This window comes from Lolium rigidum, chromosome 1 (assembly GCF_022539505.1).
Source record: "Lolium rigidum isolate FL_2022 chromosome 1, APGP_CSIRO_Lrig_0.1, whole genome shotgun sequence".
NCBI classification, from domain to species: Eukaryota; Viridiplantae; Streptophyta; class Magnoliopsida; order Poales; family Poaceae; genus Lolium; species Lolium rigidum.
The window spans coordinates 229,789,007-229,814,606 of NC_061508.1; the positions used below are offsets into that span (position 1 = coordinate 229,789,007).

Sequence of the window (25,600 nt, forward strand, 5' to 3'; positions counted from 1 at the left end):
ATGAGTCAAATGAACTCAATAAAAGTTGAATGGAGAATTTAGGAGCAAGTGGAGTGTAGATTTAGCTGTATTATTCTCTATTTATGGGGAAATTCTCAGAAACAATTTTTCAAGACATCACCCTTTTTATTATTCATGAAACACACATTTTAAGCGTAAATATTTTGTAAACATCCATGAACCATTTTCTCCGCACCAATGTGATAAAAAATTGTAGCTATTTACAATATATAATTGTACCATTATGTTGAAGTTGTAGAAGGAATCGAGGTCAAGAAGGTGGATTGCCTCGTGATTCTACAGTACAAGGCATGAAAATGTACTTGATAGGCGCCGTCGGTGTCAGAGCTTTACCTGGCATTACCTCTATTAAACAAACTGCATAAGTATCCGAGGTGGACCCATGTATGTCCGGTATATATGCACCGCGGGCCCTCGTTTAGGGTTACACTTCCCATAATATTGGTAACCTCCACCTCCTCTTCCAACTTCGAGTTCATGTGCAATCCAATCGAGAGGAGCTTAGGAGCTAAGACTGCTTAGCTGCTCAAGGAATCACGGCGGCCGATGACGTGTGCAACCATGATGGAGCCAGGAGCGAGCGTCTGGTGCATGTGTTTGGACTTTGGAGGATCTCAGGAGCTAAGGCTGCTCAACTGCTCAAGGAATTGCGGCGGCCGATGACTTGTGCAACCATGATGGGGTCCAAACACATGCACCAGACGCTCGCTCCTGGCTCCATCATGGCTGCACACGTTGTCGGCCGCCAAAATTCCTTGAGCAACTGAGCAGCCTTAGCCCCTGAGCTCCTCCCGATTGGATTGCACATGAACTGGAAGTTGGAAGAGGAGGTGGAGGTTACCAATATTATGGGAAGCGTAACCCTAAATGAGGGCCCGCGGTGCATATATACCGACACACATGGGTCCACCTTGGATACTTATATAGTTTTTTTTAACAGAGGTTGCGCCAGCTGAAGCTCTGACGCCGACGACGCCTAGCTTGTACATTTTCATGCCTTTGTAGAATCATGATGCAATCTACCTTCTTGACCTCGATTCCTTCTACAACTTCAACTTAATGGCACAATTATAACTTGTAAATAGCTGCAATTCTTTATCACACTGGTGCGGAGAAATTTGGTTCATGGATGTTTACAAAATATTTACGCTTAAAATTTTTATTTCATGAATAATAATAAAAATGTGATGTCTTGAAAAGTTGTTTCTTTGAGATTTCCCCATAAATACAAAATAATATAGCTAAATCTACACTTCACTTGTTCCTAAATTCTCCATTCAACTTTTATTGAGTTCATTTGACTCATAAACATACCAAATCACCAATCTATGGAAATGTTTGGTTCGAGCCACATGGAGGTCAGGCCTCCCCTCGCCCGCCTCCTCCAGCCTAGCTTACACTCCTCGTTGGAATCTCCTGTCTCCTAGTGATGTAAATTCATATTTATGCTATATTTCATCGTATTGAAACCATCCACATTTGAAACAAAATGTATTCAGCTACAATGTTGTTAATCTGATTGTGTATCTATATTAATAATTTGATATTTTTTTTATCACAAATGGGCTAGTGAGATTTTTGTTGAAGTGTGCCCACCCACCAGTTTTTTTCTGCATCCGCCACTGCCTAGAACCACTTTGGATCATTCGGAAGTACTGTTGCCGAGCACCAAAGATTATTCTTCGTCATCGGATTCGCTCAGAGACGCTACTGGCATCTGTACGTTTAGTCAAGCATGAGCGTGACAAGTTGGCAATATTGTGTAGGACTGTGGATTTTTTCTTGTTGGTAGGACCGTGGACTATTCTTGGGTCATCGCAAGCGCATATTTGTATGTGGCCCTCCTGAACTCCAGGTGTATGTGGATGTGAGTGATGGGGATGAAATGTGTGAACGTGTATACCTGACTACCTTGAAGTAATTGTGTGAGTATCTATTTGGACAAGTAGTCCAAGTTGGTTCCAAATATCCTGAATACTCACTCCTGTGCGAGCATGGCCCTGCAGCTCCCTGGAGCATCTAGGCAAAGCCCGAAGTAGTACGGCAGACAGTCGCAAGTGAGTAAATGAAAAGCCTCCATTAGTTCGTTACAATTTACATGTACTTTTTAATTTTGCGCATTCAACAGTCCATCCAGGCTTTAAGAGCTAACTGATCTTCTTTCGGGGCTCGAAACTTGAACGCGTGCAGGTGGAGATGAGGCGATATGGTGGTGCAGAGTTGTATCTGCTGCTTCTGTTGGTGGTACTCAGGTTGCCATTCTTGGGTCCATATGGCGTTCTAGGAAGCCAGGACGACAGTAGGACGCTTCCGTCCGCAGCCACTCTCGCTCACTGTCCAAAGCGTTGCGGCAACCTCACCTTCGATTACCCCTTCGGCATCGGCCCCGGCTGTTCCCGCAATCCCGACTTCGAGCTCACCTGCGACAACACCGCTCACCCGCCCAAGCTGCTCTTGTGCGACGGCACCACTCAGGTTTTCGAAAACATTACTACTACCGACAACTTCTCTATATCGCTATACAGCCTTGACCACCTATATATCCCCATTAACATTTCTTACATAATTCATATGAGATCTGGAGTCGATGAATACCATATGTACTGGGAATCTCCGGGGAGATCCTTTAGTCTGCCAGGTGCCAGTCTTAATATAACCGGTTGTGACTTTCATGCGTCCCTGGTCGGCAACGGGTCAGATTCAGTCGCTGATGAAAACTGCGTGGCCTCCTGCCCCGGTGAAGAAATCACGGGCATATTAGCTAGGGGGATCTGTAATGGTACTGGGTGCTGCACCATTAATTTCGATAATTATGGTTTTGCTTCTCGCACCTTTCACCTCAGATTTGTCCACCATGGACATGGCAAGCTCAGGCCAAGTAATAATGGCAGCTCCTTATGGGACACAATCCAGATAACCAGCTCTACCTCTCTCAAGTGGAGTATCGTTGCTCAAGCAAACTGTGACTACGTAAAGGGAAACAAGACAAACTATGCTTGCATAAGCAAAGACAGCATATGCCTTGACGCTGATGGTTTTGGGTACTACTGCTACTGCCGAGATGGATACGGAGGCAATCCATACATTCTCGAAGGCTGCTCACCTGACAAAGGTACGTACTGAATCTATCTAACATTTTTTGATGATCATACTGTCTATAAAGCTCATGTCGCCTTTTGCACAGATGTATCTTACCTTAATAAAAACATGAAATTAGTGGTCAACCGTTTACTTTCTACTTTATTAGTACTCTCTCCGTCTAAAAGTAGATATCTCTGTTGTGAAGTGTATATGTGGATTGCCTAGCCCTTTCCATCAGTTCGGACTTTTGGTTCAAGTGGCTAGTGCATGAAGCTTAACATGGTATCAGAGCCCCATGTCTCAAGTTCAAATCCTGGCTTTCACATGGTTTTCGCAATTAAACCTAAAAATTGTTGTTGCCCCCTCTTTAGCCACCGCTGTTTCGGTGTGCTCTTCTTCTTTCACGTGTTGACTTTCTCTTCTCCCGTCACACGCGAGTGGGGGTGTTGTGAAGTGTATATGTGGATTGCCTAGCCCTTTTCATCAGTTCGGACTTTTGGTTCAAGTGGCTAGTGCATGAAGCTTAACAATCTCAAGTTTATCTAGATATGGAGGTATCCCTAACCAAAATGCATCTAGATACATTCGTATCTAAACAAAAGTGAGACATCTATTTTTAGACGAAGACCTGACATGCTCTCGAAGAAGAGTAAAATGTACTTCAGGTTCGCAATGGTGAGGTCATCTGGCTGAATCATGATGATGGTGTCATCTGCGTATTGCAAATGAGAGACTCCCCCAGGAATCAGGTCCGGGACCACACCCGCAATGTGGCCCGACTCTCTAGCCTTGTCCAGGATGGTAGCTAGCACTTCAACAACATAGTCGAAGAGGAGAGGAGACAGAGGGTCTCCCTGGCGCACCCCGCGGCCATTCCGGAAGTAGTTTCCAATGTCACCGTTGAGGGTGATGGCAGTCTGGCCCCCCGAGACCAGACCCATTGCCTTGTGAACCCAAGCGGGTTCAAAAACCTGTACCCAGGAGCACTTCCTGCAGGAAGGACCAATTCACCTTGTCGTAGGCCTTCTCGAAATCGAGCTTCAGGAAAACTCCCCTAAGTTTCCTTGATTTAGATTCATGGATGATCTCTTGTAGAGAAAGGGCTCCCTCATAAATGTGTCTACCTTTGATAAAAGACGACTGCGTTCTACTGATTGTCCTATGCGTCACTGCAGAGAGCCAAATAGCATAAGCTTTAGTGACAAATTTGAAAATGACGTTGATCAGCGCAATAGGTCTAAACTGCTTAATGTCCTCCGCCCCGGGGACCTTCGGTATGAGCGAGAACACGCCGAAGTTGAGCCTGGAGATGTCCACTCTCCCAAGAGCGAAGCCATTTGCAATGTCCAGGATCAAGGGTTTCACCAGGTGCCAGAAACGCTTGAAGAAGGCAACCAGAAAGCCATCCGGTCCAGGCGCCGTGTCCACCTTCATACGAGCCAAGACCTCATCGATTTCTTCCCCCGAGAAGGCAATCATGAGGTTATCGTTCTCTTCATCAGACACACGCCCTGACCCGTGCCAGATGGTTGGGTTAAGGTGGAAGAGGCTCCGCTCCCCTTCAACCCCCATAAGCGCTAGATAGAAATCATAAACGTGCGCTTGTAGAGCCATTGGGGCCACAATGATCCCCGAATCGGTGTGGAGGCGGGAGATGGTGCATTTCCGTCTTCGCCCATTAGCAAAGGCATGGAAAAAGGCCGTATTCGCAATCCCCTTGGTGAGCCAGTCCACACGACTCCGTTGGCGCCAATATTCCTCTTCCATCTTGGACAAATGGGTGAGTTGGCTCTCCAGGTGGTAGCGAAGGTCCCATCCCTCGTCATCCAAACAGGTGGTAGCGAAGTGCACGACTTTCTCTCACTATGGAAGCCATTGGGGACTTGGGGTACATCGGGGAAAGTGGCGGGTGCGCGCGAGCTCTTTGCGATACTTTCTGCTACGGGTGCCAGTGAAGGTGTAGAATGTACCTATTGTTTTCCCTGGTCATGTACATCTCCATTGGTGTTTTTGAACTTCTAGAATTCACGAAATTGGAAACACTTGTCTGTTGTGCGAGTCGCAGCGCGCCTGTATCTCCTATGGAGAACACATGGTCCGTACAATGTTATGGCAGGGCTGAAATTATTTCGGGGGTAGTTTCCGCTACCTTTTCTTTCCTTGCATTTCTAAGCGTTGGTGATGAACTACAAGTTGCAGTCACCCTTACGCTTGTCGTTGCTGCGCGTGTGATGACGATTGTCGTGGCAGGGATGGCCGTTGTCGTTATCGAGGTGGCCACCACCTTTGCAGGTGTCGTCCTTCTTGCCGTCCTCTTAGGAGTCATCCTTGGTTTTATCTGCGTTGGAAGACGACCAGGGACGCATCCGGACTAATGTCGTTTGAAGAGTTCCACAATTCGTCCCATCTCTCCAGCCACTTGTGAGTTGACTTGTTTTCCTTCTCGGAGCATCTCTTGAGGTCTTAGGGCATCTCCAACGGGGCGACCCATCCCGCGCCCGCGCGTCCGGATGGGTCCAGCCGGACAAAAACCCGGCCCAACGCGGGGACGCACCGCAAAAGCGGACGGCCGCGGCGTTCGGAACGACGCAAACCCGGCCCAAATCGGGCCGGGTTTGCGTGGCCGCGGATGGCACGCGGCGTCCTCGCGTGTCCGCCCCGTCCGCGTGGTCGGCCCCACTGTCGGTGCCCCGGTCCCTATTAAATGTGGATCGGGGAAGTGGACTGTCCCTATCCGGGTCCCCACTTTCCACTCCGGCCGCACGCGCGAGCTCGAAGCTTCCGCGCCGCCATGGTCCCGAGCGCGAGTTCTCGCCATCCGCCAACGACCACGAGGCGGCGGCGGCCACGGCCGGTCGCGCGGCGCGGTTCGCCATGGGCCGCCGGCGACGCCCGAGACGCGACCGGATCTACGTCACCGTAGCGGTGGCGCGGATGTTCCGGGACGCCGGCGTCCCAATGCCGTGGGGGACGTGCACCTCCCCACGGCCGGCACCCGAGCCTAGATCGGGTTCGCGTGCCGCCCATCCCGGCGTCGAGCCGCGCCCGCTACGCCGAGATCCGGAGGCGCCGCGCTCGGCGCGCGGCGGACCTCCCGCAGGACCCCGCGTGACGGCGACGCAAGTCCCAACGGGACTTGTGGTTCGAGGTGGAGCACGATGCGCGGCGGCGCACGTGCTTCACATCCGCGACGGCGCGGCCTCGCGCGCGGCCGAGCACGGCTGCTAGGCGGGCTGCGCCGCGCGCCGGCGGCCTCTACATCAACGAGCCCGCGCCCCAGCCCCGGCCCCGCCGCGCCCCGGCCGCGCAGCCGCAGCCCCGGGAGGAGGAGAACGACCCGGAAGCCGCAGGCGGCGCTCGCGGCGTCCCGCGAGCAGCGAGGACCTCGACGAGCCGGCCAAATGGCCGGCTCCCTCGCCGAGACGCTGCGCACCTCCGCGCCGGAGGAGGCGGCCGGGAAGGCCCAGGAGGACGCCCGAGGCGGACGCGTGGGCCTTCCTCCAGCCGGCGCGCCGTCGGGGAGGAGGCCGCTACGCGTCGGGCGGCGCTCCGGGAGGAGGAGCGCCGGGCCGCGCGCCCGGCGGAGGAGGAGCGCCCGGCCACGCAGCGGAGGAGCAGCTCCGACGGGAGTCCGCGCGGAGGGCACGGCTGCGCGAGGCCGGCGAGCCCGCCGAACGCGCACTCCGCCCGGGAAAGGGCGCGGTGGGACCCCCGGCCGGAGTCCCCGGTGCCCTCCGGCGTGTCGAGCCGGAACGGCCGCGTCGCCGCCGGGCGGCGTCGTCGTCATCGACGCCGACGATGACGAGTACTCATCGGGGTAGTATCGCCGGCGGCCACCGCGAGCTCGCAAACCCCGGCTAGGGTTTGCTTTTTTTTTTAGTTTAAAGCCATATAGGGCTTTCTTTTGTGTAAAATTTGCCCAAAATAGGGCTAAGTTTAATGACCAACTAGTTTAAATTTATGTTTTGTTCTTTTCCTTTTTTATTTTCATTTCTGTTTTATTTTATTACCAATGCGCTGCGTCCGCGCGTTGGGCGCAGCGTGCGACCCAAACGGACACGCGGACGCGGGCCGCTGTCCGGGTGTCCGTTCGGCCACGCAAACGGCCCAAAACGGACGGCCCAGCGCGTCCGTTTGGGTCGCGCGGTTGGAGATGCCCTTAGATTGTGTTTAGTTGCTTGCATGTGCCCTGGAAGTTTTTGATGAATGTTTTCTTCATTTCCTACGACGAGCTGATGCTTTCCTTGCTTAGGTTGTTTATTCACAAGAGAGTGGATCCTTCCAGCATGAGCGGTAGGTACTTTTTTGAAATGGAGGCGAAGCTCCAGCCTTTGCATCAATCGATGTATGCGGATTTTATTACTTTATTATAATTGCAGAATTACATAAACGTAAGAATCATCGGTCAGTGTGGGTCGATACATGAATCAACCATCAGAATAAAAAGATGAACATAAAATGGCTCGGCATTAACATTGAATCCTATGATCAAAACGTCTGCTGCACACTGATTGTATAAATCCCGTGCCACCCTCTCGAGCCGGTTGCACCCAATATCCAAATCTTGTCGCCGCTCCAAAAGGCTATCGGCTGTCACCAGGTTTTTCACCGATGTGGCCTAGAAAGGCAACCCATTGTCTGTTGCGCCATTGGTGCCGGCGGCTGGCGTATCCACTTGTGTCGTAGGTTTCCCGTTGGTGGTGTTGCAGGCTACTGTGCCACGGGTTTTGCGGTTTGGAGCCCCCTGCGCCGATGGCGAACCTTCCTTTGAAAACTTGTCGGCCCGATCAACCTTGTTGTCCAGGATTAGTACGAGGGATTCCTCGATGACTCCGATAGTTGGATACAACGGTTTGCTGCAACCTCCCCATGCGTAGGCAATCGCGCGACCGGCGTTGCCGCTCCTGCTCTGCGAGTAACCGCTATCGGATTACCTCCACATTTTGGCGTAACGACCATGGTGAGTGCATACGGAGGCGGTGGCATAGCTGCCCCTGCGTTGGGAGCGAGCGCTCTTGCGCTGGTGGCTCGCATCGTGGCACAAGTTCTGGGTTTTGTGACGGTCTTCCCTTGATTTGCCATGTGGACATCCGGGTTCAGTGCGGTAGGGCTTGGTCCAGCATAGGAGGTGCCTCCTCCCTTGGCTATGCTATTTGTTTCGGGTTGTCATGGCAGTTGTCGTGGATATAACTATTGTTGCTTCCGCCTCTGTGTTTCTAGGTTGTACCATAAGTACTACAGTTGTTGTGTCCGTTCCATGGGAGATGTAGTTTTCCGATTCGCTGTTTGATTCATAGTCGAGGATGGGAAAGATTGACTTGTCATTGTGGCTGCCTCCCGCAACTGACTTGATGACGAAGATGGCATAGGTGGGAGAACTGAAGGTGGCAGCGACATTGAGGTCGATGTCGTCCATCACATCAAGCGTGTTCGCCAAGTCAATGACGTTGTTGTTGGGGACCGTTGATGTTATTGATTCAATGGGATTGTTAGCCCCGGTGCTTTCAGTTGCGCTGGTGAATCGAACAAAGTTGATGATGCGCCCGATCGGGTCACTTGATGCACGTGTGATTCGTGTTGTGACCGGGTGATAGCCGCATTGTAGAATGTTGCTCTATGAACCTCGCTCACTCCGCACTTCACTCAAAAGCCTGCTTCCCTCAGAAACAACATCACCTCGTCCTCGGCTAGACCATCTGCACCATGAATCCAATCGGTAACCTCGCTCTTATAACTTGTCACAATTTGATTGTTGCAGAAAGTATATCGACATGTTTGGTAACGCAGTTCATGGATCATCGCCTACATCTAGAGGCATGCTTAATGGGTGCTCCTCCCTAAGTACTATCATAGTACAGTTGACGACAATCCCGTCGTGGAGTGTACATACACATCAAATCTACAAACACCACACCAGTCCAGTGTCTTTTCCACAGGCACCGGACCGTCCCCGAAAACTCGATCTTGTGTCTAACCTAACTTGTGTCTAGTCTATTTTGGTTACCCAGGTGCTTTATATATTAGACTCGGGTACGTAGTTTAACTCCAACACGTAAACTACCCGCATAATCCAAGTCTAATTGTAACATGTACACATATTCGTCACAACTTCAACAAGCAACGTGTCCATATTTTTTAAGAAGGCACATCTATCTACCATTGTACTATTATTATATAATAAATCCATTAAAAAAAGTCTGATTGTCGTGAACCATGTATTTATTTGGAGATCTGAACCATTAGATCTACATATGCTTGTACCTTTTCCGATAATATTGCCACATGTACATACTTGTATCTAACATATCACATCCATTACATCTTTATAACCGTTTTCAAGTGAACTTTTGAAGAAAAGAAATAACGAACTACCCAAAAATAGGTGAACATCTAAAAAACATATTGAACTTCTGAAAAAATAAAGTGAACTACTGAAAATAAATTGAACTTCTAAAAAAGTAACGCGGACTTCCAAAACAAATTAGCTTCTGAAAAAATTGAACTTCCAAAAAATAGTGAAATTCCAAAAAAAAGGGTGAGGTGGAGGGAGGTGCAAATCCTCATTAATTTGTCTACCCACATTTTGATAAGATGCAAATATCCTCACTAATCTACCTAACCACATTTTGATAAGATTGGTTAGTTTATTGTTGGTTTCCTCACAACCTCAAGCATAATTTATAAGCAATCTATTGAGAAATAAGAATCAAAATTTGTAGAGTTCCAATAAACTTTGTAGTTTCTATTTCTTACTACCTCCATCCCAAAACTTTGGTCAAACTTTACTTGGTTTGACTTTTCAAAAAAAAAGCATTAAGCTTTGGGATGGAGGTAGTATTTATTATCAACATAATAGTATCCCAATTGTCAAAGCTACATGTTTAGAAACATATATATTTTGCAAATGAGGGAGTAAATAGGAGAAACAAATATTTGGATAAGATAAGAAATACAAGTTTAACAATTTCAACAAACTAAAGATTTTGCAGTCTCGCATTTGCAATGTCCACCGTCTTAGTATTTGTTTATAATCTGCATTGATAAATTCGTTGGTGGCAATAAGATCATAACTGTATTCACTTCTCATCATAACTAGGTTATAATCCCGTGCAACAGAAAGAGCATTGTACTCGTTCTTGTGGCAACATCAGTGTTCCATACCCTTTTGGTTTGGCAAAAGGTTGCTCCGCAAGAGAAACATTTCAGCTCAATTGCACAAGTGCAGGATCACTTCTTCTTTTAACGTATGATGAATACTCTCGTGTGACCAACATAAATGTTAATGATGGATTCATTGAATATATGGGGGCCGGGGATGGATTTGAAGATTTTTCCTTGGCTCTTAACCAAGGGCAACAATTATATACAAGTTCCAACCAAACGGCATCTCTGGAGTGGGCCGTGGCCAATTTAACTTGTCTGGAGGCTCAGCAAAATATCTCAGGTTATGCATGTGTGAGTTCCCGAAGCACATGCGTGCCTGTTACTTCGGTTAATTCCTTTCATGGTTACTATGGTTACCGCTGCAAGTGCGAAGATGGCTTCCATGGAAATCCCTATATTGAACATGGCTGTAAAGGTAATATAAAAGTCCTATCCTTTTTTTCCTGGTTGAGGAAAGGTAAACTCCTATCCTCGTGTGCCAATCTGTTTCGGTGATGATTTTAACTCGTGCACACCCTCAAACAAAGAAGGACCTTGCTATTATCGATCCGTGCGGCGGCTAATACTATTGCTAGTTGTTGAATACTAGTTTTCAAAATTGCAATGCATGATTGCCAAGTTAATTATATTTTTTGTGCCAACCAAATTAGTGCCTAACTGCCTGGTTAATTTCACCTAGTTGCCAATTTGCAGTGCATGCTTGTAAGTTAATTACATTTTGTTGTCAACCAAAATTAGTGCCTAATTGCCAGGTTAATTTCACCTACTTGCCGCAATTGCAGTGAATGACTAACAAGTTAATTGCATTAGGTTTTCAGCCCAAATTAGTGCTTAAACTGCCAGGTTAATTTCACCTAGTTGCCGGAATTGCAGTGCATTACTAACAAGTTAATTACATTTGGTTCCCAACCCAAATTAGTGCCTAAGCTGCCAGGTTAATTCCACGTAGCTGCCAAGAATTGCAGTGCATGAGCTTGTCCTCCAACAAGGAAACCGAGACACAGAACTATAGAGGCGTGTTTGGTAGTCTGCATACTCTTTGGCTTGGTATTGGGCTAGCAATTTTTGATTCGTTTGGTTGCCTGGGCCGAGCCGTGGTTGTTGCATCGCACGGTTCTCAAAACACCCCCGGGACAGCTCTGGAGGAATGACCGGAATGGCAGTTTCTCCAGGGTCAGACTTGTTCTCGCGCCACTTTGACTTCAGTGATGCAACGGCTGTATGAGTTGTTGCTTAGACTCACTCTCTTACGCTACTCCACGCACCCTCTCTCAAATCAACACAAGCATAGTCTGAATCGAAATAAGATGTACACGAAAAAGATGTGTGTCGATGATACGAACCAATTCCCACAATCGGTTTCGAGTTTTGCCAGTCGTAAATCGTCAATTTCGTGTATGAAGTTTTAAGCGAATTTTGTCAAATTCGTCGCACACGCTCAACCGTTTGAGATTTACTTTCAGGAGTAGGTTCACCTCACCATTCCTCATGACTTTCATGTTGACAGGTTTTTGTTTTGGTGTACATACGCTAATACATAAATGACTCACAAGTATACTACAATTTGTACGTATGTGTGACTAAGGTTTGTAGTAATTTTGCTTAATTTCTCGCTCGCCATCTTCATGGACGGCGACGTGGTGATGATAGGTGAGAAGTGAGAGGTGATAATCCATGGTGGTGTTCGTCTTCGTGGTCGGCTACGTGCTGTGACCGGCGTGACCGACGGTGTCATGGTGATGTTCTTCTTCGTGGTCGGCGATGTGCTCATGCTTGTGACCGGTGTGACCGGCGGTGTCCTGGTGGTGTTCGTCTCCGTGGTCGGCGATATGGTGATGCTTGTGACCGGCATCACCAACGGTGTCATGGTGGTGTTCGTTTTCGTGATCGGTGACGTGCCCATGCTTGTGACCGGCGGTGTCCTAGTGGTGTTCGTCTTCGTGGCCGACGATATGGTGATGCTTGTGACCAGCGGTGTCATGGTGGTGTTCATCTTCGTGGTTGGTGACGTGCCCATGCTTATGACCGGCGGTGTCCTAGTGGTGTTTGTCTTCGTGGTCGGCGACATGGTGATGCTTGTGACCGGCGTCATTGACGGTGTCATGGTGGTGTTCATCTTCGTGGTCGGCAACGTGCCCATGCGTGTGACCGGCGTCGCCGATGGTGTCATGGTGGTCTTCGTCTTCGTGATCGGCTATGTGATGATGCTTTTGACCGGCGTGGCCGACGGTGCCATCGTCGACGTGCCGAAGCTTGTGAACGGCAGTGCCATGGTGGTCTTGTGATAGGTGAGGTAAGGTCACCATGTTGCCATATAGTTGAGGCTACGAAAACCATGCGACCAACCAATCAAAGTGTCACTTGGGTGCTACCCGATGCAACCCAGCCTATCAAAGATGTGTGATTCGTGAATCAAAGCTCGTCCGGAACGAGATGGAAGTCTCATCAGTGAGTCATGAATCGGATGCAGCCTACCAAACGCGTCCTAGAATGACTCAGATGATTTTGGTGCACGTACAAAATTCCAAAACCAACAAATAAATTGCAAACAGTTCGAGATCTGGGGAGAAGAGGAAAACTGAGCCGGCTGCCACAAAAATAAATCATCGCGTGCGCCTCTGCCGCGCCTCCTCGTTCTCGGCGGCGACGGCCAGGCAGAGCCCCCGCTGCATCCCGCTGCTTATTCTCTTGTCGGAGGTGGACTGTTGACGCCCTTGCTGCGACGCGCCGCCTCACCCCTTGTAGCCGGCGACCTGGTGGAGCTCTTACTGCACCTCACCTCCTCCTTCCTTGTCGTCGACGGCCTGGTGCTGGCGCCGCGTCTCCTCCTCGCTCGTCGGGGGCAGTGGAGCTCTCCTCTGCGGAGCCAGGCGTGCGTGGCGCGTCCTCCTCGCTCGTCGGCGGTGGCTTAGCAGGACGTCCGTACGTTGCGCGTCCTCGTCGATTGACGGCGGCGGCTTGTATGTGCGCCACGCGTCCTCGTCGATTGACGGCGGCTACTTGGCGGAGCTGGGCGTGCACCGCGCGCGCGTCCCTCGTAGCTCGGCGGCTTGGTGGAGGGAGGTGAGCGCCGCGCGTCCTCCACGCTCGGCGGCGGCGGAGCCATCCATGGGTCGCGCGTCCTCACGTCAACCCGCCGTAGGGTGGCCGCCCAGAAAACGCCCACAGAGCATCTCTAGCATAGCCCGAAAAAACGCAAATCGAAAAGGAAGGATTCAGTCTCCCAAAAACGAGAGTTTGTCCGTTTTTGGCAGTGGCGCAGAACAGAAACCGTAAACACGAACTGAAAACATGTAACCAGAAATCTCGCGGGAGAATTCATCGATAAACACAAATAGACGATAGTTGTTGCTCCGATTGAGCACCAAACACTACATAATTCAAACTAATAACCTAAATTAACTAATATCCGCAGCAGCGCGATCTAATTTTGCCCAAAAATCGGCCAGACGGCCTCTACGCGTGATGTCGGCGGTGGTGGCGGTGGAAGGCGAGGCGGCGGACGCTTGGAGCTCCTAGTCGTCGTCGAGCTCGACGATCTCCTGCTGGAAGCGGCGGGCGCGTTCTTCACGGCGCGCCACCTCGTATTCCTGGACCTGCCGGACGGCGTCGGCCTCGTCGCGGCGCCAGCGTCGACGGGCCTCCGCGGCGGACACGACCGCCACCTGAGCGACAACCGCCTCCTCCTCCTCGTCGTCGTGGACGTAGTCCTCGGCGGACACGACCGTCACCGCCGTATGCGCGACGGCAGCCAGCTCCGCCTCCTCCTCTTCTTCCTCCTCCTCCTCCTCCTCCTCCTCCTCCTCCTCCGACTCTTCCTCCTCCGATTCGTCCTCTTCCTCCTCCGACTCGGACCAACAGAGGCGTCGCGAACCGCCGGTGGAGGACCCCTCGCCTCCTAGCGCGTACTTGGCGAGCTTCCCTCCGAGCGGACCCATTTCCGCCGCTCCTCCTCGGTGCGGAATACGGGCGGACGCGGCAGCGACTCCCCGCCGCCCAATCCGGCGGCTGGGCTGCCAGCACCTCCACGGGAGGCCATCGTGCGGTGGAGGTTGGAGGTGCGGTGGCTGGCTGCGCATGGATTGCTCGTCGGAGCGGGGGGACTGGCGGCGGCGGAGGAAGAGAAGACGGCGGAGGGGAGTAGGGTTTGCGACCCGAACTCCCCTCGGCGAACCCTTTTAATAGGGGCCGTGCGGCGATTTGTTCGGGCCCGTGAACTTCCAATTCGGGCCGGCCCACTTTTTCGGACGCTGATCTGCGCCAGTTTCGGCCCGAACCCGTAAATCCACCAGAAAAGTTCGGTTCCGGCGGGATTTACGGGCTCTGTTAGAGATGCTCTTGGCCTCCATCGCCCCACACAAAGCCGCCTTCCCTAGCACAAGAGCATCCTGCCACCCTTAAGTAGCGGGCCCGCTAGCCGCTGCCACTGCGGCTCAGGCCCACAAGGGCGATGGAGGAGAGAGCCGATGGAAAGGGTTGGTGACGGCTCTAGGGTTCGTCTCTCACGTCGTCTGGGAGCAACAACAGGACTAGCTCCAAACGTTTTTCCCCTTCCGGAGACTAGGCAATTATATTTAACACATAGCTTATGATCAGGCGAGCTTTATTTACATACTTGAACGGTAGTATAGCTACTTGTACTACATGTGCTGACTTTATTAGTAATGTAATTCCCGTTTCATAGATTATGCTCGTGTATTTGACCAAAGATATGCATGGATAACTGCAGATATCGATGAGTGTCTTAAACCAAACAATTGCACCGGAATATGCCATAATGCTATCGGAACATTCACATGTACCGAATGTCCTCCCAAAACGGAATATGACCCGACAAATCTGCAATGCACTCCAACGAAACAGCAAAATCTCCTGATGGGTAAGCCCTATATATTCATTTCCAGATACTTCAGCGATAAGGAAGATTACTTACGGAGCATGTCCATTGTAGGTATTATAATTGGACTCTGCAGTGGGGTCGGCATTATACTCTTGAGTTTATTTGTCACATTCTTCATATTAACGTGGAAAAGAAACATTCAAAGACAACTAAGAAGGACATATTTCCGGAAAAACAAAGGTCTTCTCCTGGAACAACTGATAGCATCTGACGAAAATGCGAGTGACAAGGCAAAGATTTTCTCATTCGAAGATCTGAAGAAGGCAACAAATAATTTCGACCCCATGCGCGTCTTGCTCATGAGATAACCGAAGTAATTTCGGGCATTAAAAACCGAAACCGAAGACCGAACCTGAAATAACCGGGACCGAAACCAAAATAACCCAAATTTCAGTGTTCGGTTAGCAGTTCGGTCTTGCTCATGAGATAACCGAAGTAATTTCGGGCTGCTCGGTTGTAGCTGGCAGGAAACCGAACTCACCGAATAGACCGATCATTTCTTTCCAGTGCATCCAATTCAGCCTCGCGGGCAGCCCATGAGGCCCTCTCTGCTCACACTTTTCTCTATTCCCCTCATCACTCTTCTTCTTGACCTAGCCGCCAGCCCGCCGCTCAAGGTCGACCTCGCGGCGCCACATTTCCATCCCCGGTCGCCGGCAGCTGCAACCTGCGAGCACCGCCGCCACGCCATGTCGCGTCGCGTCCTCACCTCGCATCCAGGCTCCAGCCGGCATCTCCAAGTCTGACCCTGGGCGTCGGAAGCTGCTGCCATACGGCCGGCCGCGGCCGCCCCTTCTCCAACCTTGGGCGCTGGTAGCCAGCCGCACCAGTGCCTGCCTCGCCGACGCCGCACGACCTGGCCGGTACCCAGGAGTCGTGAACTTGATGGTGAACTGCCAGTCGACAGCTGAGTTCGAGGCTGCGAGCGTTTCTGCGATGTAAGAAATCCATACCCATTTAATCCTTTCGGTATCCTTAATCTTCTCATGATTATTTTCTGTAGATTGAGACATCAAGATGTGAACCCCTAGCTACAAATGGGAATGAATCTGAGATTGAAGCGGAGATACATTCTTTGCTGATACTCTATCCATCCGTGTTTCTTTCCACGCTGATGCTCTCAGATCCGATCCTTCCAATGAAGAAGTACTGTACAAGACAATTTGTTGCTGAATATAATCTGTTGATTGTATTCCTGTTACTTTGCTGGTTATAGTAAGAGACTTATTTGCTGCTTTTGTAGATGACATCTTCATGAGGATGACCAGACTTGCTATTTGATTTCTGGATGACCGTGAGACTGAGACTTATGCATTGCAATGCATTGGAGTGTGAGCTGTTGTAAGAGTTAATGTTTGATTATTTGCTTTAAATTGTAAACGATTACCTGTGAGATGTTGGCATTCTCTGCTGCTACCGTAAGGTGTTGTGCACTTGTGCTAGTGCTGCCATTATACTGGTATTGCCATGTAGCGCTGCCAATTGTGCTTGTTTATGTTTGTGCTGCAGATTGTAAAGTAAAATGCCTGAAATGATCACTGTGTTGTGCTTCCATTTATTGTATATATGGGTGTTGCATTTTCTCTATTTGGTCTATATGGTCATGACCGAAGACCGGACCGAAAAGACCGAAGACCGAATACAAAAAGACCGGAAAGACCGAAGGTATTATGGGTATCATTTTTGGATGACCGAAATTTGGAAAGACCGAAAAGACCGGACCGAGCAAACCGAACAGACCGAACGCCCGGCCAGAGCCGTGGAGGCCATGGGACAGTTTACAAAGGCATATTAACTGATAAACATGTGGTGGCAATAAAAAAGTCAATTGTGATTGAAGAAGATGAGACCAGTCAATTCATTAATGAGGTAGCAATCCTCTCGCAAATAAATCACCGAAATATCGTAAAGCTCTTTGGGTGCTGTCTTGAAGCTGAGGTGCCGTTGTTGGTATATGATTTTATTCCCAATGGTTCATTATTCGACGCCCTACATGGAAGTTCAAGTGGTAAATTATGTCTGGGCTGGGATGACTGCCTGCGGATTGCTGTAGAAGCTGCAGGAGCTCTTTGTTATCTCCATTCATCAGCTTCAGTGTCAGTCTTCCATCGTGATGTCAAGTCCTCCAATATACTGTTAGACGGAAAATGCACCGCCAAACTTTCAGACTTTGGTGCTTCAAGATTGGTCCCGAGAGATAAGACCCATCTTGTAACAAATGTTCAAGGCACTCACGGGTACTTAGATCCGGAGTATTTCTACACTGGGCAACTAAACCAGAAGAGTGATGTGTACAGTTTTGGGGTTGTGCTTTTGGAGCTGCTTCTTAGAAGAGAGCCTATCTTTACAGCTGAATCAGGATTGAAACAGAACTTGTCCAGCTACTTTCTGTCGCAGATAAATATGCGACCGATTAAAGAGATTGTGTCCGTTCAGGTTCTGGAAGAAGCAACAGAGGAAGAAATGGAAAATATTGCCTCGCTTGCGGAGATGTGCTTGAGGCCGCAAGGGGAAGAAAGGCCGACCATGAAGCAAGTTGAGAGCAGATTGCAAGTTTTAAGGGCAAAGAGACCAAGGGCGCGTCCAATTACTCTAGACAACGTTGCAGAGAAAAAACCGTTACTAGATACAAGATCAAAAGTCAATTATCAGCCATTGCGTGTTGAATGGGGGGACACTGCCAGTTCATCGTCTCAATCGAGCAAAAGATGTTACAGCCTGGAGCAAGAGTCTACTGCGCACCGTTAACAGTGTTTGTTCGAAGCACTGTGGAAGCAATTGCGAAATACTTCGTATTGTTAGCAATATCATGGGATATGCGGTCTACCCATCTACTCAGTCTGTCTTTTTCGTAATGCCGCTAACAATGCTCCGTGATGCCTCACAATGCATGCTGAGACCTATTTATAGACTATACTTTCAGGTGTTATTTACAGAGTATAGTAATATCTGTAAAGTTCATCCCCACTAAAATGCATTTAATATTTGCAAGCTGAAATTTAGTGTAGCCACATAATCCCAATTATTCATATATCCATCTGATCTTAAATCTATGGTCCAAAAAGAGCCTTCCCAACAAGGCACGACATGTAAAACTATGTTTGTAGGCTCAACCCAGCTTTGTTCATCTTCTCCCGAATGATGTACTTCACAGACTGTTCTTCTTCCTCCATGATCTCCGGTGAAACATCAAGACTTTCTATAAGTTCACTTCTATGAGTAAACCGTCTAGCATCACAAAAGTATTTTGGGCTGTTAAATTCATGAAGCTACCACCATTTTGATTATCAAGATACATTTTACAGGTGCTTCCCAAACCATTATAGAACAAATATATTAGCATCCAATCTTAAGGCCGCTTTTTGTTCCATATGCAAGCCCTCTAAATCTTTCCCAAGCATTTACTAGTAATTCATTTTTATTTTGTTTAAAGGAAGTAATGATATCTCTAATACGGCTTACTATTTCAGGAGATCCGAATCTTTCAACAAAGGCAGCTTTAAAATTAAACCAAGAGCTAAACTTTTCAGGTGGCCATTTGAAAATCCAATCTAATGCTTTACCACCAAGAGATTAAGGAAAAAAGTTTAACTTTGATTATATTATTATTCGTGTTCCTCACATTAAGGGTTTTGCACTTTTCATTGAATCCTTTTAAATGCTCCATAGGGCAATCATGAGGTCTTCCATAAAAGTGATGTTCATAAATGACTTTTACCACTTTAGGATCAATTTCAAAAGACTCAATAGGTATATCATTATCTTGAGGAAAATTCTTCACACTAAAAGGCAAATGAGTCCTTCTTTCCATGATTTTAGAAAATAGTTACTACTAATTTTTATGTACTTTTCAATTTTCAAGAAAAAGAACTAACAAGAAGAGACTAAAAACAAGCAAACAGAGACTAAAAACAAGACAAATAAAATACGATGTAAAATCTAAAGAGATAAGAGAGCTCATAGCGGTGTTAGAGCATGTCTAGCAGGCCCCTCAAAACGCGCGCACCCCGTATAATTTTGGTGGGATAGGGGGTGAGGGCGTTTTGGGCTGTCTAGCAGGCCCCGTATTCGGGTCGGCCCGTATCGGCAGAATACGGGGCCCGCCAAACCCACTCTGCCGCCCCCTACAAATACAGGGTGAAGGTGCGAGTGGGGGTCCAACCCCTCACTCGCAACCCTAGCCCCGCCGTGCGCCGCCGCCTCCCCGCACCCACTCCGGCGAGCAATTCGCACGCGCGGCCCGTTGCATTTGCACCACCGCCGGCCATGAGCGCTTCGCGGAGGAGTAGTGTCTCGCCCGCCACCGGATCGAAGCGATCCCGCGAGCCGGCGATGATGGAGGAGGTGTGGCGCCTCCACTGCAAGTTCTCCACCGTCGGGAGTTGATACGTCTCCAACGTATCTATAATTTCTGATGTTCCATGCTTGTTTTATGACAATACCGACATGTTTTGTTCACACTTTATATCGTTTTTATGCGTTTTCCGGAACTAACCTATTGACGAGATGCCGAAAGGCCAGTTGCTGTTTTTCTGCTGTTTTTGGTTTCGAAATCCTAGTAAGGAAATATTTTCGGAATCGGACGAAATCAACACCGAAGATCTTAAAATTCCCGGAAGCTTCCAGAGCACCGGAGAAAGGCCAGAGGGGAGCCAGGGGGGGCCCACCCCACAGGGCGGCGCGGCCAAGGGGGGGCGCCCCCCTAGTGTCTGGGCCCCCTGTGGCCCCTCCAACTCCGACTCTCCGCCTATTTAGTCGTCCCTGACCTAAAATCTCGACCCAGTTCGACGAAACCAGAGAAAACCATCCAGAGCCGCCGCCAACACGAAACTCCAATTCGGGGGACAGAAGTCTTTGTTCCGGCACGCCGCCGGGACGGGGAGTGCCCCGGAAGGCTTCTCCATCGACACCGCTGCCATCTCCACCGCCATCTTCATCACCGCTGCTTTCTCCCATGAGGAGGGAGTAGTTCTCCATCGAGGCTAAGGGGTTGTACCGGTAGCTATGTGGTTAATCTCTCTCCTATGTACTTCAATACAATGATCTCATGAGCTGCCTTACATGATTGAGATTCATATGAGTTTTGTATCACTATTCATCTATGTGCTACTCTAGTGATGTTATTAAAGTACTCTATTCCTCCTCCATGATGTAATGTGGATAGTGTGTGCATCATGTAGTACTTGGCGTAGTTTATGATTGTGATCTCTTGTAGATTATGAAGTTAACTATTACTATGATGGTATTGATGTGATCTATTTGGTTATGTTGATCTATCTTGCACTCTAAGGTTATTTAAATATGAACATTGAATATTGTGGAGCTTGTTAACTCCGGCATTGAGGGTTCGTGTAATCCTACACAATTAGTGGTGTTCATCATCCAACAAGAGGGTGTAGAGTCTAGCATCTATCTATTTATTCTGTTATGTGATCAATGTTGAGAGTGTCCACTAGTGAAAGTATAATCCCTAGGCCTTGTTTCCTAAATACTGCTATCGCTGCTTGTTTACTGTTCTACTGCATCTCTACTTACTGCAATATTACCACCATCCATCACACGCCAGTCCTGGACAGCAAAGCACTTTTCTGGTGCTGTTGCTACTGCTCATATTTATTCATACCATCTGTATTTCACTATCTCTTCGCCGAACTAGTGCACCTATTAGGTGTGTTGGGGACACAAGAGACTTCTTGCTTTGTGGTTGCAGGGTTGCTTGAGAGGGATATCTTTGACCTCTTCCTCCATGAGATCGATAAACCTTGGGTGATCCACTTAAGGGAAACTTGCTGCTGTTCTACAAACCTCTGCTCTTGGAGGCCCAACACTGTCTACAAGAATAGAAGCTCCCGTAGACATCAGGAGTCGGTGTGCGGCGTGCAAATATGCCGGCTTTGACTGGGTGCCGCCGAAGCTCGTCGACTTCGCGGAGGGTGGCCGCTACCACAAGGTCGACCCGCCGCTCAAGCCGATGAGCGGCGGTGATTTCGACAAGTGGCGGAGCGCGTGGGAGCAGCAACGCGCGTGGAAGGCCACATGGGAGGGGAGCTCCAGCGGTGGAGCGCCGCGAGCCGCCGATGAGGAAGAGGAGGCGGAGGAGGGGGAGGACCCCCTCTTCTTGGAGGCGTTGGCCGCGTCCAAGAAGGAGGCCGCTGACAAGGCTCGGACGGAGGCGGAGGAGGCGGCTTAGGCCATCGCCGCCATCGAGGAGATGAAGGCTCGGGAGGCCACCGCCACTGCCAAAGTCGTCATCCTCGACGACTAGGTGGCATTGTAGAAGTCGCGATCCAGTAGGATCGCGCAATTTTTTAAATCCCTATCTATGATCAATTTGATGAACTATCTATGAATTCTCCCGGGTTTTGCAAATTTTAAAAATACGGGGTGAAGTAAGGGGTCTATTAGATGGAATGGTTTGTGCGTGACAATGTTTTTGACACAGGGCCATGTACTCGCTCGATACGGGACGAGCAAATAAGGGGTCTGTTAGACATGCTCTTACCTCCCCGAGATTTGGTGAGATGTAGTTGTAAGAAGATTCCAACAGCGCCAGAAAATGTCTTGCACTAGCTGCGGAAGTTGACAATCAATGTAATGCACTCCTTTCATTTCCCCGGTAACGACGTCATAAAATGTCTTGATAACGTTGGGACTCCAAGTGCAGAGTGTTGTGTCAGTAGAGTATTTTCCCCACAAGGGTGACTCGAGGGTTTATATCGAACTCTCGGGGAACTGTACAAAGAGACTTCTCGTCTCCCTTCTTCTAGCAATCCTACAAGTAAAATAAATGGCTTGTGTCTCCAACTCCACCGTGTGGTTGTCAAGCACAAGGTTTCGTGTAAGTAAATAAGCACAAGTAAAAATAAAGCAAATAAAACTAAACTAGATAAAATAACTAAGTAAAACTGTAAAGGGGTTGATTGTTTTTGGTGTTTTGGATGCAAATAATAAAAGTAAATATTTTTGTATTTATGGACTAAAATAGTGCAGCAAATAGAAAACAAGATAAAAAACAATATAAATGTGTTTCTTATGATAAAAAGTGGACCTGGGTTCATGGGTTCACTTGACTATTCTCCCTTTTAAGTTGTGGTGGACGATATGAAGGTGCAAATAATAGTATGCATAAGATCAAAATTAATATGGGCATCACGTCCTAACATAGAGATGATGCAACACATCTCTCTTATGCTCCACAAGAAAGAAACTTCATAAATCATGTATTAAGAATTAACAGAGCATAGCCATAAGTACTTTCACATGAAGTTTGAATATCAAATATGCTACCTTGAACAAACAAGACCATCACTATTATCACATGACGAACATAGCACATGCATTCACTTTATCCCTAGTGAGGTAGCAAAAGAAAAGGCAAAGCCATAATAGATCTTGAACATATTGTCACTATCCAATCACTAAAATCATGCTACTCCATCTAATACACACATCACCCACACACCCTCTTGTTGGAGATATGCCCAAGAGGCAATAATAAAGTGGTTATTATATATCTTTGTGTTTATGATAAATGTTTGCATACCATGCTATAATTTTATTAACCGAAACATTGATACATGTGCGTTATGTAAACAACAAGGAGTCCCTAGTAAGCCTCTTGTATAACTAGCTTGTTGATAATAGATGATCATGGTTTCATGATCATGAACATTGGATGTTATTAATAACAAGGTTATGTCATTAGATGAATGATATAATGGACACACACCCAAATAAGCGTAGCATAAGATCACGTCATTAAGTTCAATTTGCTATAAGCTTTGGATACATAGTTACCTAGTCCTTCGACCATGAGATCATGTAAATCACTTATACCGGAAGGGTACTTTGATTACATCAAACTCCACTGCGTAAATGGGTGGTTATAAAGATGGGATGAAGTATTTCTAAAGTGTGAGTTGAGGCATATGGATCAAGAGTGGGATTTGTCCATCCCGGTGACGGATATATATACTCTGTACCCTCTTGGTGGAATATCGTCTGATTAGCTTGCAAGCATGTGACTGGTTCACAAGAGATGATATGCCACGATACGAGTAAAGAGTACTTGTCAGAGACAAGGTTGAACAAGGTATGGAGATACCGATGATCAAACCTCGGACAAGTAAAATATCGCGTGACAAAGGGAATCGGTATCATATGTAAATGGTTCAATCGATCACTAAGTTATCGTTGAATATGTGGGAGCCATTATGGATCTCCAGATCCCGCTATTGGTTATTGGTTGGAGAGGAGTCTCAACCATGTCTACATAGTTCACGAACCGTAGGGTGACACACTTAAGGTTTGATGTTGTTTTAAGTAGATATGGAATATGGAATGGAGTTCGAATTTTGTTCGGAGTCCCAGATGGGATCCAGGACATCACGAGGAGGTCCGGAATGGTCCGGAGAATAAGATTCATATATAGGAAGTCACTTTCCATGTTTGGAAATGATCTGGAGCATTTATGGAAGGCGCTAGAATGTTCTAGAACCTTCCGGAAGAAATCACCATGGAAGGTGGAGTCCCGGTTGGACTCCACCAACCCTAACTTCCCACCAAGTGGGAGGGTGGAGTCCATGGAGTACTCCACCTCCTTGGCCGGCCAAGCAAAGGGGGAAGGGATAGTCCCTGTCCCTCTAGGTTTCGTCCATATGGAAGTTTTTGAATTGGGGTCTTATTCGAACACTTTGGGCAAAGCCTTGGGGTTCCACCTATATAATGAGGGAGAGAGGGAGGGGGCCGGCCACCACCTTGGCCGCCCCAACCAAAGGCACCAAGGCCGGCGCCCCAGCTTCCCCCTCTCCCCAAACCCTAGCCGCCCCCTCCTCATACTCCTCCCGTAGCGCTTAGGCGAAGCCCTGCCGGAGATCTCTGATACGTCCATTTTGCATCACTATTTTATATCATAATTTACTGTTATTCATTGATATATTTTATATTTAGAGGTGATACTTATGTTATTTCATCTATTTTGCATATTTCATGATTATTGGAGAATCATTCACCGAAGTCAGGATTCTGCTGGAAAAAGCACCGTAAGAATGCAATATTTCTGGAGATCAACAATTGACGGAAATTACACCAAAGATCTTATTTTCCCAGAATAATGAGCCAGCCAAAAGGAGGAGCCGAGGAGGGTCGCTATGGGCCCCCCATAGGCCGGCGCGGGGCCTGCCCTGGCCGCGCCGCCTTGTGGGGAGGGGGCCCACAGCCCCTCTCGGCCTCCTCTCTTTCGCGTACTTCATCTACCCGAAAACCTAAGGTGCTGGGCATAATCGCGAGGAGACACAACCGCCTCTGCGGGGCGGAAAACACCAGAGAGAAAAGAGCTCTCGGGCAGGTTGTAATCCGCCGGGGAAATTCCCTCCCGGAGGTGGAAATCGACGCCATCGTCACCGCCATCGAGATGGACTTCATTGGGATCATCATCACCATCGTCTCCACCACCGTCACCGTCATCTCCACCGCTGCACCTCGTCACCGCTGTAACATCTAGGGTTGAATCTTGATTGTTTGATAGGGGAAACTCTCCCGGTATTGATTACTCCTTGTTATTGGTGCTATTGAGTGAAACTATTGAACCAAGGTTTATGTTCAGATTGTTATTCATCATCATATCACCTCTGATCATGTTCCATATGATGTCTCGTGAGTAGTTCGTTTAGTTCTTGAGGACATGGGTGAACTCTAAATGTTAGTAGTGAACTATGTTGAGTAATATTCAATGGTTTGATATTTAAGTTGTTGTGTTATTCTTCTAGTGGTGTCATGTGAACGTAGACTACATGATACTTCACCTTTATGGGCCTAGGGGAATGCATCTTGTATTCGTTTGCTAATTGTGGGGTTGCCAGAGTGACGAACAACTTCGAACCCCCATTGGTATATCGATGCGAGGAGGGATAGCGGGATCTCGTAGTTTAAGGTCTGTGGTTAGATTTATCTTAATTACTTTCTTGTAGTTGCGGATGCTTGCAAGGGGTATAATCACAAGTATGTATTAGTCCTAGGAAGGGCGGTACATTAGCATAGGTTCACCCACACAACACTTATCAAAACAATGAAGATTAATCAACTATATGAAGCGAAAGCACTAGACTAAATTCCCGTGTGTCCTCAAGAACGTTTGGTCATTATAACTAAACAAACCGGCTTGTCCTTTGTGCTAAAAAGGATTGGGCCACTCGCTGCAATTATTACTCTCGCATTTTACTTACTTGTACCTTATTCATCTGCTATATCAAAACCCCCTGAATACTTGTTTCTGAGCATTTACAGTGAATCCTTCATCGAAACTGCTTGTCAACACCTTCTGCTCCTCGTTGGGTTCGACACTCTTATTTATCGAAAGTACTACGATACACTCCCTATACTTGTGGGTGATCAAGACTATTTTCTGGCGCCGTTGCCGGGGAGTGAAGCGCTATT

At 48.2% G+C, this 25,600-nt stretch overlaps 1 protein-coding gene and 1 long non-coding RNA gene across 3 annotated transcripts; both read left to right on the forward strand.

The window, feature by feature from the left end:
• The first annotated feature begins 1,972 nt into the window (after positions 1-1,972).
• On the forward strand, positions 1,973-18,095 carry LOC124691142 (wall-associated receptor kinase 4-like). Of its 2 annotated transcripts, XM_047224424.1 has the most exons (7): positions 1,973-2,078; positions 2,212-2,496; positions 2,935-3,133; positions 10,199-10,681; positions 14,996-15,145; positions 15,218-15,461; positions 16,921-18,095. In XM_047224424.1, the coding sequence occupies exons 2-7, from the start codon at positions 2,218-2,220 to the stop codon at positions 17,912-17,914; spliced, it is 2,349 nt and encodes a 782-aa protein (XP_047080380.1). In that variant the 5' UTR covers positions 1,973-2,078; positions 2,212-2,217; the 3' UTR covers positions 17,915-18,095. The 2 variants fall into 2 exon arrangements, with proteins under 2 accessions (XP_047080380.1, XP_047080375.1); XM_047224419.1 differs by having other exon boundaries at positions 2,212-3,133.
• On the forward strand, positions 15,983-16,430 carry LOC124691161. Its single transcript, XR_006998813.1, has 3 exons — positions 15,983-16,104; positions 16,170-16,312; positions 16,410-16,430. It is a non-coding gene; the product is annotated as an uncharacterized LOC124691161 (long non-coding RNA).
• Positions 18,096-25,600: the final 7,505 nt, after the last annotated feature.